At 49.0% G+C, this 17,321-nt stretch overlaps 1 protein-coding gene across 1 annotated transcript; it reads left to right on the forward strand.

Annotated features, from left to right (window-relative positions):
• Nucleotides 1-18: 18 nt before the first annotated feature.
• Nucleotides 19-16,350, forward strand: ALKBH1 (alkB homolog 1, histone H2A dioxygenase). The gene is made up of 6 exons (XM_004610288.2): nucleotides 19-233; nucleotides 853-961; nucleotides 3,126-3,288; nucleotides 10,986-11,076; nucleotides 13,230-13,423; nucleotides 15,345-16,350. The coding sequence occupies exons 1-6, from the start codon at nucleotides 51-53 to the stop codon at nucleotides 15,760-15,762; spliced, it is 1,158 nt and encodes a 385-aa protein (XP_004610345.1). The 5' UTR covers nucleotides 19-50; the 3' UTR covers nucleotides 15,763-16,350.
• The last annotated feature ends 971 nt before the right edge of the window (nucleotides 16,351-17,321 follow it).

The following is a 17,321-nucleotide window of genomic DNA, read 5'->3' on the forward strand; positions in this document are numbered from 1 at the left end:
CCTGGCGCCCGCAGCCCGGCTTCCGGGTCAGAGGGCGTGGAGGCAGCGCCATGGGGAAGATGGCGGCGGCCGCGGGCCCCATGGCGACGCTGGCGGCGGAGCCGGGCGAGGACGCCTTTCGGAAGCTCTTCCGCTTCTACCGGCAGAGCCGCCTGGGGGCCACAGACCTGGGAGGGGTCATCGACTTCTCGGCGGCCCACCCGGCCTGCGGCTCCGGGCCTGCGGCGCTCAAGGTACCGAGCGAGGCGTTGGTGGCGGGCACGCCCCGGCCCCGCGCCCTCCGCGCCCGAAGCCGAGATGCTGGATAGTGCAGTTGTTCAGCCCCGGGAAGGGAGTTTCACTCGCACCCTGACCCGCCCGGGCGCGAGGATGCAAATGCAGGGTCCCTTTGTTGCTAGCTCGGGCCAGGGTCCGAGCCTCACCCCACGCCGTGGGGCCTTGACAGGTTCCCGGGGACATGAGATGGCATTATCGTACCCTAAGCGGAGTGGGCACTTGGCCCAGGAATTGCGACGAAGCGGTCGCAGGTGTGTGAGCCAGTCGGTCCTGCCCCCCTGCTGTGCCCAGGGACCCCCTGCTTATCACTCTGGGGACCGGCCAGGCGCGCAGGGGGGTCCAGTCTGGGCCAGGACAGCCGCGGAGGGAGGGGGATTCTTTGGGGAGGGGTCCCGGGAATCAGAAACTTCGGCCACAAAGTGACGTGCCCAAAGGTGTCACCTTAGCTAAGGGACGGAGCTAAGTTGGGGAGCCCGGGCTGGTCACTGCGAACCTGGCCCCCAGGTCTGGAAGTGTCTTTAGGTCCCCGAGCCGCCGGTGAGCTGTCACTCTCCAACTCGCGCTTCCTTCCTGCAGGTGGTCAGGTCTCCGCTCAGCATGGCCTCGGTCAGTGAACACGATGCCCGCCGGGTGGGACTGCGGCCCGTCAGCGCGTGGCGGGCCTACGGCCTCGAGGGCTACCCGGGTGAGTGCCAACGAGCAGGCCCGGGAGGCAGATGGGCGAGTGAGTGGACGGAGGAGAAAACGGAACACACAAAGTTGTTTCGCTCCCAAGGCCCTCCTGAATGCTGCCGGATCAAGTATTTTTGTTTTCTGCACATTCCCAGAGGACAGCGCAGGAGTCAGTTAGGTGCCCACCTGCTAGTGCAGAAAGTGGCACGCTGGGCCGGCAGAAACGCTAGTAGGGCCACTGACTCTGGGCTCCCGGCCACGGCACTCTCAACACCCGCTCCCGCAAAAGGGCCGCCAGCAGTGATAGTGTTAACTCAGCACCCACTTTGCTCACACACTCCCTGCATTCTCCAACCTCAGAGCAACAGCTTAAAATTGTTGCTATCATCAGGACTGAGAAGGAGAATTGGAGGTAATGAAATTGGAAGTGCTAACAGACTGATCTAGCACTGTAGCACTGTCCTCCCGTTGTTCATCAGTTTGCTCAGGCGGGCACCAGTAACGTCTCCATTGTGAGACTTGTTATTGTTTTTGACATATTGAATACGCCATGGGGAGCTTGCCAGGCTCTGCCATGCGGGCAGGATACTCTCGGTAGCTTGCCGGGCTCTCCGAGAGGGGCAGAGGAATCGAACCCTGGTTGGCCACGTGCAAGCTACCAAGAATATCCCACCCGCATGGCAGAGCCTGGCAAGCTACCCGTGGCATATTTGATATGCCAAAAACAGTAAAAAGAAGTCTCACAATGGAGACATTACGGGTGCCCACTCGAGCAAATAAATGAACAACAGGACGACAGTGCTATTTTATAAGTTACTTCACAATATTTGACTACAGTTAATACTCAAACACTCATCCCACCACCATTACACCTTCCTACTACCAAATTCAGATGTTTCCATACCAGGCCCTAATCCCTATCCCAAAACACAAACGAAAGAATATATTTTGCATTGTCTATTATGAAGAACTGCTGAACCTGCTTACAAAAAAGTGTTCATATAGAAAACAGCGTGAAGATTGTTCTATTTTGTCAGGAGCCATTAAGACATTCTATAGGCTATCACTAACATGTTGTTAAGGTTTGGGTGATGTGAGCTCCGGTATATATGTCTGAAAATATGTGTGTGTGTGTATATATATATATATATATATATATATATATATATATATATATATACCCCTATGATTTGTTGCCTACTGTCTGAACCCCATCAAATTATGGAAAATGGGGTAGGGAGTACCTTATGATGTGTCCAGGAATATGGTTCACTCATATGTGAGGCTCGGCCCAAGCATGTGCAAAGCGGCCTGGAGCATGTCAGCAGTTGGGTTATGGGGTTTTTGGCTGCTGGAGCTGGGTCCCTTGGGGCTGGGAGAAATCTCACCTGCCCCCCCCCCCTGGTACCCTTAGTGAAAACAGCCTGGCGCGGAGTCCGGTGGCATAGCTGTGGGGTCTCATTTTATGCTCCCTTCCGGAGTAGCAGCCATGAGTTCAGGAGGTGGCTTATGGGCATGACCCCTGGGCCTCCGGAGACTGAGGGAAGCAGGCAGAGGATCTCTGCTCCTTGGTCTTGTTGAGCCCAGAGTCCAAGGTCACAAAGTTCCACATTACCCGGGTTCCGTGGGTCTTCACTCATGCGTGAGGCTCGGCCCAAGTGTGGAAAGTGGCCTGGGATGTGGTAGCGGTTGGGTTGTGGAGGTCGGCTGCTGGGGAAGAAAAAAAATTTTAAAAACCAGAGATGTTTGCTTCTTCATCATCAGCTTTACATTAATTTGAAAAAAAAAAAAAACTTGCCCTGTGAAACTCGAGAATAGGAATGAGAATATTTGCTTTTGACTCTGGAGGTCCCTGGAAGCGTATAACAAAAGGAGACGGAGAAGTAAATAAAATAATGAGTGTGGGGCCAGAGAAATAGTACAGCGGGTAGGGCACATGCCCGCATTCAGTCCCCAGTATCTGATGCTGTCCCCCAGGCACCACCAGGCGTGAGTGCAGAGCAGCCAGGCGTGAGCCCTGAGCGTTGCCGAGTATGGCCTCCCAAAACAATCAACCCCCCCCCATACACACAAAAAAAAGTAAGTAATAGGGATACCAACAGTACTTACTGTTTAATGAACAGAGCCTTTTCCCTCTCCCCTTTTCTCACTTTTCTTTTCCCCCTTTTTTGGCATAGGATTTATCTTTATCCCAAACCCCTTCCTCCCCGGTTACCAGTGGCACTGGGTGAAGCAGTGCCTTAAGTCATACTGCCAGAAACCTAACGTATGTAACCTGGACAAGCACATGACGAAGGAAGAGACGTGCGACCTGTGGGAGCAGAGCAAAGAGTCCCTCCGGTAAGCCTCCCCAGCAGAGCCAGGGCAGTGCTCGCCCCTGCCCTCAGGGCTCTCCTCTTGAGCAGACAGCCAGGGCCTGGGCTGTTTGTGTCCCTTCCTTTCCGCGCAAACAGCACAACGGAACAGCTGGGCGGTTGCATTGACAGTTATATTACATTGAGATCCGGTTTTAAGATTTTGCTCTTGATAACTGAGATATGAGCCCATCCTCATTAATCATCGGAGCCTCCATTTCATTCATCTGCAGCCCTTTTTCTACATAAAGTAAAAAAAAGGAACCTTTGGAACCTCGTGTTATCCTGGGTTAAAAAGTAGAGAACTGAGCTGGTGCCATTAACTGTTCTGTGCCCATCCAAGCTGCTGTTTGTAGGAATCCCTGTCTGTGCCTAAAAGCTTCAGCATTCATTCATGCCCCCTGTATTTATTGAGGGTCAGTTGTACACTGGGTATGATGCTAAACATGAGCGATGCAAAGAGACTTTCTCGGCACCCGTGAGTGTATAGTCTAAAGGAGCTCAGTTTCGATAGGGGTAATTATAATAGACCTGAGAAAAAACTGCAGTAGCTGTTTAGAGAAATGCTCTGGGATAAAAGGAAAGAGTGTTTCTTTTGTCTTGTTTTGGGCAACACTTGAGGTGCTCAGGGTCCACCTATAACTGTACCCATGGGACCATGCATGCCAGGAACTGAAACCAGGCCTCCCACATGAAAGTACGCATTCTAGGAGTCAGGGCAGTAGTGAAGCAGATAAGGTGCTTGCCTGCACAGGGCTGACCCAGGTTTGATTCCTGGCGTTCCATATGGTCCGCCAAGCTTGCCAGGAGTGATCCCAGAGTGGAGAGCCAGGACTAAGCTCAGAGCACAGCCAGGTGTGGGTGGGGGGAAAAGAAAGCAAGCATGTAAAAGCACGTATTGTAGCCCCTTGAGCCATCTCCATGGGCCAGGAGATAGTCTTGCAAGGAGTAAGTATGGAAAAAGGTAAAATGATTTTTAATTGGGCCCAGTATTCTCTTATTTTCTCAGCCTATTTGAACTGAGTCTTCAAAAATTAACTAAAAGTAGACTAGAGAGATAGTACAGGAGTTAAGGCACTGACCTTGCGTGTGGCTAACCCCAGTTTGATCCCCAGCACCAAATACAGACCCCCGAACAACACCAGGAGTAATCCCAAACCATAAAGTCAGGAATAAGAACACGTGTGGCCCCAAAACCAGAAAAAAGGGGACAAAAAAGATGATTAGCAGGGCTGGAGTTAGCACAATGGACTGAGTGCATGCTTTGCCTGCTGGACGTCCAGATTTGTCACCACATGGTCCCCCAAACACCACCCAGAGCAACCCCAAGTACAGTGCCAGGAGAAATTCCTGAGTCAAAAACAGACTTTTTTTTTTTTTTAAGAAAAACTTTTGGATAGAGAAAGCAGCCTGTGTAAAAATGTAGTATGTAAGACAGTAAGTTGTTCTGTGAGCTACTATGTAGCATATTCTTGTGTTTACTCAGCAAACACTGTTGAGTTTCTGCCACGCGTATCACAGTTCCTGACTTCAAGACTTCGTATTTTAAAATAAATCATGTAGGGGGCCGGAGCGATAGCACAGCAGGTAGGGTGTTTGCCTTGCACGCGGCCGACCTGGGTTCGATCCCCGGCATCCCATATGGTCCCCCAAGTACTGCCAGGAGTAATTCCTGAGTGCAAAGCCAGGAGTAACCCCTGAGCATCGCTGGGTGTGACCCAAAAAGCAAAAAAAAAAAAAAAAATCATGTAAACATATCATTAAAGTCAGTTCAGCAAGTACAAGGAGAGAATTCGTATAGGGAAGTCACTCGGGTGGCCTGAGTGGAGGTGGGTTGTGAGAATTGACCAGGGATGACACCAGAGAGGTAGGGCCAGGCAGGAGCAATAGTCCAGCGGGTAGGGCATTTGCCTTGCACACAGCCGACCAGGGTTCGATCCGCAGCATCCCGTATCGTCCCCTGAGCACCGCCAGGAGTGATTCCTGAGTGCAGAGCCAGGAGTAACCCCTGAGCATGGCCAGGTGTGACCCAGAAAGAAAAAAAAAGATGGGGCAGTGGTGGCTGCAGAGATAGTACAACAGGGAAGGCACTTGCCTTGCATGCACCCTACCAGGATTCAATGCCCATATGGTCCTCCTAGTCAGGCAGGAGTGATCCCCGAGTGCAGAGCCAGGACTCAGCCCTAAGTACTGCCAGGTGTGGCCCTAATACAAAAAAACAAAGGTAGGGCCGAGTTATAGGGGGTCGGTGATGTGGAGCACTAATTCTGGAGTCCTATTGCTTGGATTCAAATTCCAGCTTTTCCTCTTCTTCTCTGTGTAAACTTGAGTTTCTTCATCTTTCTCTGCTTCCAACTAATCTCCATATTTGATAGTATAAGGATTAAGCAATATATTTGTGAGAATTATATAAAAAAAAAAACAGAATTATTGGGGTGGAGGGATAGCATGGTGGGTAGGGCGTTTCCCTTGCACACGGCTGACCCGGGTTCGATTTCCAGCATCCCATATGGTCCCCTGAGCACCACCAGGAGAAATTCCTGAGTGCAGAGCCAGGAGTAACCCCTGTGCATCGCCAGCTGTGACCCAGAAAGAAAAAAAGAAAAACAGAATTATTGTTGCATTCTCTTTGTACTAAAGCAGTTTCCAGAAACTCATGCTGATTCAAACAGGGAAAATAGAAGATTTTCTTAAGTTGAAAAAGAAAATTAAAATCAAGGGGGGAAGAGGGGGGGGAGGGGGAATAATACAGTGGATAGGCCACTTGCTTTGCACACAACTGGCCTGGGTTCGATCCCCAGCATCCCATATTATTCCCCAGAGCAGCCCTGAGTATCACCCAGGTATGACCCAAAAACACAAAGAAAATTAAAACTAAGGAGCTGTTTTTTTCTCTGAAGCCATTTTGGTCTGTACTTTATTATGGTAGAGACTGAAGACTCAGTATTATCCTTAGCACTGAGAGCAAAGGTCACGACTGAGTGACATTACCCCAAGAGAACTTAGCGCTTGTTATTAAACCAGCCAGTGTTTTCAAGTAATTGATTTTTTTCTTCTGATAAATGACTTTGCAAAAACCCCAGTTGTCATCATCTAAGATAACTCAGATGAATCTCTTTAATAAATCATCCTGAAAACAAGAGAAGATACTTTTTTTTTGTCAGATAAATCAGCAAGAATAAAAATTGCGCTGGCCCTACCTTCTGTTGTCATAGGCGGCAAAGACTGATCTGCTCAGAGATCGCTGGCTACATTGAATATCGATTAGGGTCCTTGTTTGCTTTCTCTTTTCCTCAACCGGGGAACAAAGGAGTTGGGCTGGATAAGACTTCCAGGATGGTTGAATCACGGTCGGTCACCCTGATAACATGGACCAGTTTTCCCCATTTTCCTATTGAATATCAGAAAAGTCTGCAGTTCCAGAAAGTTGTAGAGATTATAATTATCTACCATAACACCCACCTTTAGAACCGCAGAACTAAAGGACCTCGGGAGCCTTTCAGTTGCAACTTGCAGTAGTTTTCAGCCTGTTTATACCCGCAGAGTAGACCCCTGTCAGGACTAAGTCTCTGCAGCAGTTCTAGCCGCGAGCTTGACCAGGGTTCTCAAATTCTTACACTTCAGACCGACCCTCCTCACCCATCAGTAATTGAAAAGGACTGTTCTAGGTTTTTGTGATCAGAGAAGAAGAAATAAAAGAGAAGAAATAAAGCAAAAAAGGAGGTCTGTTCACAAATTCTGCTCCTAAATTCTGTGTATTATTCCGAATTCTGTGTATTGTTAATGAATGGTGTAACTAGAGATTTCTGGACAAGAATACGAGTTTAGCAGACATAAGCATCTTTGTAGCGTTGTAACAGCAAACAGGCTGATAGGAGACTGAGATCAAGCAGGACACACCTCAGCAGGAGAGGAGAGTCCTGCATGGCCTTTCAAGTTTGGGGAGGAGAGGGTTGGTCTGGTGGCCACTCCCAGTCAGATGTGCCTAGGGCTCACTCCTGGCACAAATCTTTAAGCCAGCTCCCTGGCACACATAATAATGTTTGTAACTAAAATTATGTAGATGCTATGATGAGTGAAATATGGATCTTTGTGGGGGGTGCTCAGGGGTTATTCCTTGCTCTGCGCTCAGGAATTACTTTTGATGGTACTTGGGGGACCAGCTGTGGGAGCACTGCAGTGGGTGACCCAAAAGATAACTCAAGATAACCTCCTAGCAAGAGGAACAGACCTGAGCCAAGCCAGACTGCTCGTCATAGAGGAGCAATGATCACAAATTGGGGATGGACTGGTGCCCGTCCTGGTACTGTCCTTTGCCTCTCGAGGCAATGTCTCCAAAGCTCTCCCGCCTCAAGGAGATTCCCTGGGTGTGTAACCAACAGGGGAGCATCATCCAGGTGGCTCAAGAGCAGTACCAGAGGGGGACCCGGCAGCACCCATTGTACTCTCGTCCCAGAATGCAGATTCTTAAGGACTCGGCAGCACCAAAGCCATGAATTGCCTAGAGAAAATTGAATGGTACCACAGGGGCACAATAGAGGAACAGCATGAAACTGGGGGACAGGTCAGAGCAATAGTACAGTGGAAGAGCACTTGTTTTACACGCAGCTGACCCAGGTTCGATCCCCAGGATCCCATAAGGTTCCCACCAGGAGTGATCTCTGAGTGCAGAGCCAGGAGTAAGCCCAGGGCACTGCTGGGTATGCCCCAAGAACCAAAAAATAAATAAAACTATGGGGAAATGGAGTAGAAGAGGATCAGTTCTGGAAAATGAAGGGGAGTCTCTTTTGAAACATCCCAAAAAATGAGGCAAGAAAATTCAGTTAGGGCTGGAGAAGTAATACAGCAGGGAGTTGTACTTGTGTTGCCTTGCACGGGCCAACCTGGGTTCAATCCCAGCACCACATCTGTTTCCCTGAGCCCGCCATGATCCCTCAGCACAGAAAGCCCTGCGCATCACCGGTGTGCCACAAAAAAAAAAAAAATCAAAGAAAAATTAGGCCTGAGTATACATGCCATATAGAAAAATGAAGATTCTAGCCCTTATATGGTGGCAATTTATCAAGATCAGTAACTGGATTTTCACTTTAGGAAGATAAATTCTGTGTCTGGAGAGATAGTACAGTGGGTAGAGCGCTTCTCTGGCACACAGCTGATCTGGGTTCGATCCTCACCGTCCTATATTGCCCCCCCCAGCACCACCAGGAGTGATTCCTGAATGCAGAGCCAGGATAAGTCCCCAAAACCAAAGAAATCAATTCTGCGTGTATAATACTCTAGATTTAATCCTAAGCACAGCCACCAACAGCAGCAAATAAACAAAAGGACAATTAAAAAGTTAGCTAAATAATCTTTGCAAAGGATGATAAAACCTAATTCCTGGCACGCAATATGGTCTCTCAAGCCCCACCAGAAGTGAGCCTGAGTGCAGAGCAAAATGTACTCCCTGAGCACACCTGAGTGTGGCTCCGGCCCTCACCAAAAGAGAAAAAGAAGAAGAAGAATATCAATAGGGCTTCATGATCAGGGACTATGAAAATTGAGAGAAAAAAAGTTAAGACATAGCCACCAGTTTCTGCATGACAGTGATGCTGAGACTGGCGCTCCTTTGCAGGCTGTGGGGACTCTGAAGATACAGGTATTGCACATTTAACCGCAATTATCAGGAGTATAGAAATCAGATGCACTTACTTTTCTGAACAAGGTTACGCGAATTCAGTCTACACCAGAAAGGAACATCAGGGAATTGTTTTAGTACCTTTAGCTGATGAAGTCTCGGACAAACTCAGGTCATATTAACTACATGACATTTTTTGTTGTCAGCTTTGTTTATACATGGCAGATGTCGAGACCAGTGGTTATCCATAGTAACTTTGTCTCAACTCATTACGGTCACGGACCAAATCAGCCTATCTTCAAGTAAATTTCTTGCCAGTTCTGGGGCCAGAGCAAAGTACAGAGAGTTGGGCCTTATACTCTGTAGGTCCGGGTTCAATCTACAGCATCCGAAATGGTCCCCAGAGCCAGCCAGAAGGGATCCCTGGGCACAGAACTGCACACAGCCAGGAGTAAGTCCTGAGCACCGGCTATGTGTAGCACCAAAACAAAATAGAACAGTTCTTGGATCGGAGCGATAGCACAGCAGGTAGGGCATTTGCCTTGCACGAGGCCAACCCAGGTTCAATCCCAGCATCCCATATGGTCCCCCAGCACCTCCAGTAATTCTTGAGTACAGAGCAGGAGTAACCCCTGAGCGTTGCTGGTGGTGTGGCCCAAAAAGCAAAAACAAATAATAATAAAAATAAATTTAAAAAATGAATCTTCAAAACCATCTTTGTCACACCATTCACAGTGTGACCTCTTAGCAGCCCTCTGCTTCCACATGGGCCTAGTACCCCCTGCCTGCACCCCACCTGATGCCGGCCTGCCATCATAGGGCCGTCCCCTGTTCCAGCACTGCTGTGAGGCTGTAGCCGACTGGACTGTGGGCCTTGGACTCTCCTTTTTCTGAATTCAAGAGACCCTCACAGTCTCTCTCTGTTCTGTTGAATGCTAGTTTATACTGCCTTGAATTTTCTCCCCACTTCTCGTATGTGATCTGTTATCTCCCGTCAGAATATAAACTCTGTAATACAGCCTAATCTTTATTTTTTATCTTTTTATTCTTTTTGTTCTTTTTTTAAAGTAGCAGTGGTTTTTGGACCAGAATATCTTTTTTGATTGATGATGCAGATTACAAAGAAAAAGTAATTAGACCCAGTCTTCTCATATTTTTAGGTAATTTAGAATTCAATTCAGTAAGCTTTCTATTTAGAGAGTAGTAAATCAGTCTGCTCGATCAGACGCGCTGGAACTGCAGAGAAAATACCTCTGTTTTAGGGCAGCCTCCTGTGGCTGAAGCAAGATTTCAGAAACCACATCAATTACAGTTGATCCTTAATTGTTAGCTAAACCTCAATTATCCAAGCTCTGTTACACAGGGTTAAAGAATTCATATTAGACCAGTCAGTTTTAATTGTAGACTGTATTTTGCCAAACTTTTATTCCCTCCAACCTGCAATTCTGGGAAACTGCTATCATTTTGGGCCTAGTTATTGCTGTGATTAATCAGACCTCACTGTAACAGCCAAATTGAACATAGTCTATCAGCCAATTTTCCACTGCCCGCAGTATTCTCAGTTCATTTCCCATAGACAGGTAAAGACATTTCTGTTGTCATTCTTGTTCTATCATTATATGAGCGGCTGGAAATTTGCCACTTAAAATTGATCCTATTCAGCAAAGGATTTAGAGCCAAGGACTAGAGACTTGAAGGGCTAACATGTTTTTAATGATTATATTTCTTTGTTTTTGTTTTTGGGGGCCCAAACCTGGAGGTGCTCGGGGCTGAATGAGCTCCTGGCTCTGTGCTCATTCCGGGTAGGACTCAGAGGACCACCTGGGGTGCTGTGGAGATCAAACCCAGGTCAGCTACATACAAAGCAAGTGCCCTACCTACTATACTCTTGCTCCTGCCCCAGATACTAATATATTCTTGATCATTTTATTAAGCTGTTGATTTTCTCTATCAAGATTGGGCTAACAGCATATGCTGTGGAATATCAAGTTTAGACTCCAGGGCCTGTGAATGGGATTGTTGCCATTTGAAATTGATCAACCCTCTCTTTTCTTCCATCTCTTCAGCAATAAGGACATGAATAAACGAAGACCCCGAAGTTTGCTAGAGAAGCTGCGGTGGGTGACCCTAGGCTACCACTATAACTGGGACAGCAAGGTATCTGGAGTCTGTTAAACATTCTTCCCCATTTTTGTGCTTCTCGGTCCCACATAGTTGGAGTTCTTCCTGGCTAAGCTTTAAAGTATGTATTTGTGGGAGTATCTCATCTGTTCCCCCTGAAATCCTCTTGACCCTTTATCATAAGAGGTCTGGCTAATTTATCATGAACATTTTTCTTCTTTGTTTACCCTCAAGTTGTATTATTTCCCCAGATATCCTCAATTCAGTGCTTCCTCGAAGTAGGTTGATTTCAAGGCCATAGCTCTTTTACTGCAGCCTAGAACAGTTCTCCATTATTATTTTTATTTCTACTAGGAATTAGTGTTGAGCATTTTTTTTCTACAGAATAATTTGCCATATTTCTGATTCTCTCTTCCCTTGACTCTGAAAAGAATGTTCAAGACCTAGGTACATCTTTCTCAGCCTTACGAGGTCTAAGCAAGCAAAGAAAGAGAAAGAGTGGTCTGCAGCTAGGGGCTGAGCACTGTCGGGAGTAGCCCCTGTTGGACTGTTACTCCCAAAACACTAGGTTTCTCTGGTGCTGGAGAACTAATATGAGGTTTAAGACATTGTTTTGCATGCTGCCAGCTTATTTCATCCCTAGCACTGCATATGGCCTCCCAGGTACAGCCAAACATTACCTGAGCATTACATAGCCCTGAGCAGTACCAGATAGACCCCAACAAGTTAATTTCATTCACTAAGTGAAGACAGGCCAGAGCAATAGTCCAGCACATGGTGCCTTGCACATGGCCAGCCTGGGTTTGATCCCCAGCATCCCCTATGGTACCCCGAGCCCACCGTTAGTGATTTGTGAGCACAGAACCAGGGGTAAGCTCTGAGCATACCAGGTGTGGCCCCAAAACTAAACCAAAAGAAAAATAAGGAATTGTGTAAAGGGACCCAGACAATAGTACAATAAGTGGGAGGGGTATTGCATTTGCCTTGTACTCAGCCAACCTTGGTCTGATCCCCAGCACCCATATGTTACCCTCCAGGGGCTTGCCAGAAGTCCCCGAGCACAGCCTGGTATAGCCCAGAACCAAGAAATACAGCAGCAAAAAAGGAAATAAAGAAAATGGAGACTGAAAATTTCCAAAAACTACAGGCAGGGCCATAGGGATAGCACAGCAGTAGGGCACTTGCCTTGCCCTTGACCAACCCAGATCCAGTCCCCAGCACCCCGGTTCCCTGATCCCTGCCAGGATCCCTGCCCTGTGTTGGGGGTGGGGATGCGAAACTCTTCGGCCAGAGAAACAGTACAGAAATTTTGGGTCTTGCCTTACACAAGACTGTCCCTGATTCACTCCCCAGTACCACATGTGCTTTCCCAGAACACAGTCTTGAATGTAAGCCCTGAGCACGAGCAGGTGTGACCCACTCCCCACGCTCACACCACCCAAATGCTTTGGATGTAGAATCAGAGAAGTGAAAAAAAAATGAAGGTAGTCCATAGACAAGGCCGAAGAGATGGTACAAAGGTTAAGGTGCCTGTCTAGCTGGTAGCTGCAGCCCACACACGGTCCCCAGCACCGCCAGGTGTGGCCCCCAATGCCAGGAGAGCAGTGGTACAGCAGGTAGGGTGCCCCTGCCTTGCGTGCAGCCGACCTGGGCTCAGCCCCGGCAACATTTATGCTCCCCCAGTTCCTTCTAGGGGTGATCCCTGAGCACAGCTGGTGTGGCCCCCAAAAAATCAATAATTATAACAAAAACTGTTGAGAGCCCAAAAGGGAATTCTTTCATTCAAGCAGAATCAGTATACGCTAAAACAGTGACTGTGCGTGGTTGGTCATATGAAGGACTGGCTAAATATTGAAGAGAAAACCTGCAAGTTCTTCAGTCTAGAGAGACACGTGGAGTTGCCGTGTTTCCCTTGGGCACCTCCTAACAGTTTCGAGGGCGCGCCTCCCAGAGAGGGCCCCAACTGCTTCCCGTGTAGCCTGACGGTCTCCAGGAGCCCTGCCACGCGGGCATGGAGTGTCGAACAGCTCGTTGTTAGACTAGCAGATGCCTCCAGAATGAGCACAGAAGCGTTGCTTGGTTAGTAGGACAGGTAGAGGATTTTAAAGCAGTTGTTTTTCTTATGCCACCGTTTCGAGTGTTCCTGAGATCATTATTTATTTTTCTTATTTTCCCTACTTTTACCGAAGCAATACTCAGCAGATCATTATACACCTTTCCCTTCTGACCTGGCTTTCCTCTCAGAGCAAGTCGCCGCGGCCTGTGGATTTCAGGGTTTCCGAGCCGAGGCAGGGATCCTGAACTACTACCGGCTGGACTCCACGCTGGGGATCCACGTTGACAGATCGGAACTCGATCACTCCAAACCCCTGCTGTCGTTCAGGTGAGCTGTCTCCTCGTGGTGGCCAGCTGTGTCTGGCTTCCTTTCCTTTCCCTAGGGCATTTTTATGAGTGGCTGGTTGGACTCGGCTCTTCCTAGACATCCTTTGAGTGGTCCTAGCTCTATCACTGGAGCACCCTTGCGCATGACGGGTAGCGTTTTTGCTTAAGCTGCATGGATTATGCTTTGGCGAAGAGAAGTCATTCCTAGGGACGTGGGAGGCAAAGTGACGAACCCTTTTGGATAATGGCAAGAGCAGGACAAAGTGTGAGCAGTTCGGTCTCCTTGTCTCCCTCAATGTGACTGGTAACTGGGTGGGGGTGGGGTGGGGCTTGGGGTTTTGTTTTGTTTTGTTTTGTTTTTGCTTTCTTTGAGGGGGGATCACACCCAGCAATTCTCAGGGGTTACTCCTGGCTCCGCACTCAGGAATTACTCCTGGCGGTGCTCAAGGGATCATAAGGGATGCCGCGGATCGAACCCGAATTGACCGTGTGCAAGGCAAACGCCTTCCCTATTGTACTCTCACTCCAGCCTGGGGAGTTTTGTTTTGTTTTAGGGCCACACCCAGCAGTGCTCACGGCTTATCCTGGTTGGCTTTGGGGACCATATGGTGTGACAGGGACTGAAGAAGTCCCCAGCCACCAGCTGTGCTATCACTCAGGCCTCTGAATGTAACGTTTTTTGGTTTAGTTTGGTGTTTCAGGCCACCCACAGTGATGCTCAAGGGTTAATCCTGGTGGTACTCAGGGGATGACCATATAGAATGGCAGGGATGGAACAAGCTCAGCTGTGTGCGAGGCAAGTGCCCTCCCTGCTGTCCTCGATCCGGCCCCAGCCCTGAGTATAACTTTAAAGTGCAGAGGATGCGTGTTTAGGACTGCACCTGTTTCTCACAGGAAAAGTACCAACACAGAATCTTTCATTAGTTGCTTTCTCTTTCAAGTGAACTGGAATAAGTATAGTTAGGAACAAAAATAATTTTACAGAAGCAGTTCATCTCAAGGATGCATTGATAAAACTTAAATGAGCCGAATTTTATTGTCTGCTTCTTTTTTTTTTTTTGCTAGTTTGATGGGTGTGTGTGTAGGTGACAGGTAAGGAGAGGACGCATAGACACAAACCAAAAGGAAGGGTCTTAGCATAGTTTTCTTTTGTTTAATTTTTTTATTTTTTTACTGAATGACAGTGATAAACACATTTAAAAAGTTGTCCATGATTGGGTTTCAGTGATATAGTGTTCCAACACCTGTCCCTTCACCAGTGTATTTTTCCCACCACCAATGGTCCCAGTTTCTGGGCTTCCCCCATCCTCCCACCTGCCTCTATAACAGACGCTTTTCTTCTCTCTCTCTCTCTCTCTCTCTCTCTCTCTCTCTCTCTCTCTCTCTCTCTCTCTCTCTCTCTCTCTCTCTCCTTTCCTCTCTCTCTCTCTCTCTCTCTCTCTCTCCCTTCCTCTCTCTCCCTCTCTCCTTTCCCTCTCTCCCTCTCTCTCTCTTCTCTCTCTCCCTGTTATGGTCTTAGCACAGTTTTAAGTGGAAGATTGGTGGGGTGGGGGCAGGAGGGCTGGCACTTGCCCTGCATGCGACCAACCCTGGTTTGACCCCAGCCCTACATATGGCCCCTGAGCATAGAACCAGGAGTAGCCCTTGAACACACCAGATGGGATTCTCCCTCCGTCCCCCCCCCCCACAAAAAAAAAAAAGAAAGAAAAGAAAACCCAGAAGATTGTGCCGGGCTGTAGCGCAGTGGTAATGTGGGGTCTGGGCTTCATCAGCATGGCGAAAAGAAGTCATTAAGCAGGATTTGGGGACAGTGAATGAATCGAGCAAGGGGAAGGGGACCTCGGGGCGCATTGTCACAAGCATCCTCCGGCGGTCAGCGCCAGAGCCTTCGTGTTCTCATTGCTCGCCTTGTGTCCTTGCAGCTTCGGACAGTCGGCCATCTTCCTCCTGGGAGGCCTCCAGAGAGACGAGGCCCCCACGGCCATGTTCATGCACAGCGGGGACATCATGGTCATGTCGGGCTTCAGCCGCCTGTTGAACCACGCGGTCCCCCGCGTCCTCCCGAGCCCCGAGAGCGCCAGCCTGCCTCGCTGCCTGGATGCGCCCCTGCCCGCCGGCCTGCCCGCAGACGCGCTGGTGGAGCCCTGCTCCGAGGATGACCGGCACGTGTGCGCCGCTTACCTGCGAACGGCACGGGTGAACATGACCGTCCGCCAGGTGCTGGCCCCAGACCAGAGCTTCCCCCCGGAGCCCACAGGAGAGCTCGCCGCAGAAGGGCCCCTCCACCCGCGTGACCAGGAGAGCCGGGTGAAACGCGCCAGGCTAGACCCCGGCAGCTGAGACGGGACGTGGCGCTCAGCGACTCACAGGTCTCACAGGTGTCCCAGGAGACCATCAGAGACCGTCAGGCAGGGGCGCGTGTCACTGAGCGCGGGAGGCCTTCCCCGCAGCCCGCTCGGCCTGGCCGCTGTCTCTGCGGCAAACAGGAGCCAGACTGCACGTCCGTGAGTCCTTGGCGATGGCTCAAGTGTTCCTAACGGGGCACGTCAAGCCCCCACTGGTGACTAGTAATGTGCTCTGTGGGTCCTGTGCCAGCCAGCGGCCTCAGCTCCTCGTTTGTCCGTCAACATCAGGCTCTTTGGGCTCCTGTCCTGTTCTTCAGAGACGACTGCGGTGCAGAGTAAGGCAACAGAACTGGAAATCTCATCCCCTAAGAAGAACTTAGCCGCGGCTGTTGCTGAAGGGTGACTGGCTACACCCAGGGAGGGGAGCAGCCGCAGCTCGCTGCCGGGCTCTCGGCTCTCCCTGCGGGCTTTTGAGTGCTGCCGCAACTGTGGGACCTGAAGGAGTCCTAAGGGTGTTCTGCGACTCTCTTCTCCATGAATAAACTGATGTGATTTTAAATTAAAGATCTGTATCTGTCTTTGAGGGCCTGCCTCGCTGGGACTCCTTTCTTCCCTGTTTGTGTTTGCGGTATTATTCTGAGCGTTCTCTGTGGCTGTCTCGCTCACAGATGAGTCTTTGCTATCTTTCCCAGTCCCCACGCTATCCTGTCGTTGGTGATGGTAGAGGGCCTGGGAAAGGCTTGAAACTTTCGAATTTTAATCTTTATATCCTCACTAACTTCCAGTACTCTGAGCTAAATGACTTTGCATTTCTCTGGACCTCAGTTTCCTCCTTCATGAAATATAGTCACTGCTGTCTTCTTAAAAGGAAACTGATATTTCAGGTGCCAGTGGGAACCCAGGGCTCTGTTCTAGAAAGTGTCATGCCAGTATTTCGTGACTTTAATATATTTGTTGTAGTGGAGGACTGGCTGGAGCCAAGTTGATAGCCTGCTACTTGGTATTTGACTAGCATTTGCTTTCTCCTGCCTACTTCCTTGTCTTTCTCTTTTGTTTTTGCTTTGAGGTCACACCCAGCAGTGCTCAGATCAGTACTGAGGGGACCATGTGGTGCCAGGAAGCAAACCTGGGCCTCCTGCATACTAGCATGTGATCTAGTCTGTTGAGCTATCTTTCTGGCCCCCTGTTTGGTTTTTTTCCCTTTACAAGCATTTTATCATCATCATCATCATCCCGTTGATCATCAAGCATTTTATATGGAGTTTATATGTCCTCAGGATTCGGTGCTATTAAGGAATAAAAATAGCAAATTTGTTCTTGAATTACTTGTTCTGTTTTTGGACCACACCTGATGCTATACAGGGCTTACTCCTGGCTCTGTGCTCAGGGATCACTCTTGGTGATGTGTATGGGACTGTGTAATGCTGGGGATCAAACCTGGGTAGGCTACATGCAAGGCAAGTGTCTTAGCCCCTGTACTAACTCCCCACGCTTGGAATTTATTCTTTATATGTAACTAGGTTCTAAAATTAGTGCATGAGGGCCAGAGAGATA

This window comes from Sorex araneus, chromosome 3 (assembly GCF_027595985.1).
Source record: "Sorex araneus isolate mSorAra2 chromosome 3, mSorAra2.pri, whole genome shotgun sequence".
In the NCBI taxonomy this organism is placed as follows: Eukaryota; Metazoa; Chordata; class Mammalia; order Eulipotyphla; family Soricidae; genus Sorex; species Sorex araneus.

What these genes read in the sequence shown, in the direction of transcription:
- ALKBH1 (XM_004610288.2), top strand. Translation starts at nt 51, where the DNA reads ATGGGGAAGATGGCGGCGGCCGCGGGCCCCATGGCGACGCTGGCGGCG. An exon ending in CGGCCTCGAGGGCTACCCGG is followed by an intron (nt 962 to 3,125) that starts GTGAGTGCCAAC and finishes TTTTTGGCATAG; the next exon opens with GATTTATCTTTATCCCAAAC. An exon ending in CAGAGCAAAGAGTCCCTCCG is followed by an intron (nt 3,289 to 10,985) that starts GTAAGCCTCCCC and finishes CCATCTCTTCAG; the next exon opens with CAATAAGGACATGAATAAAC.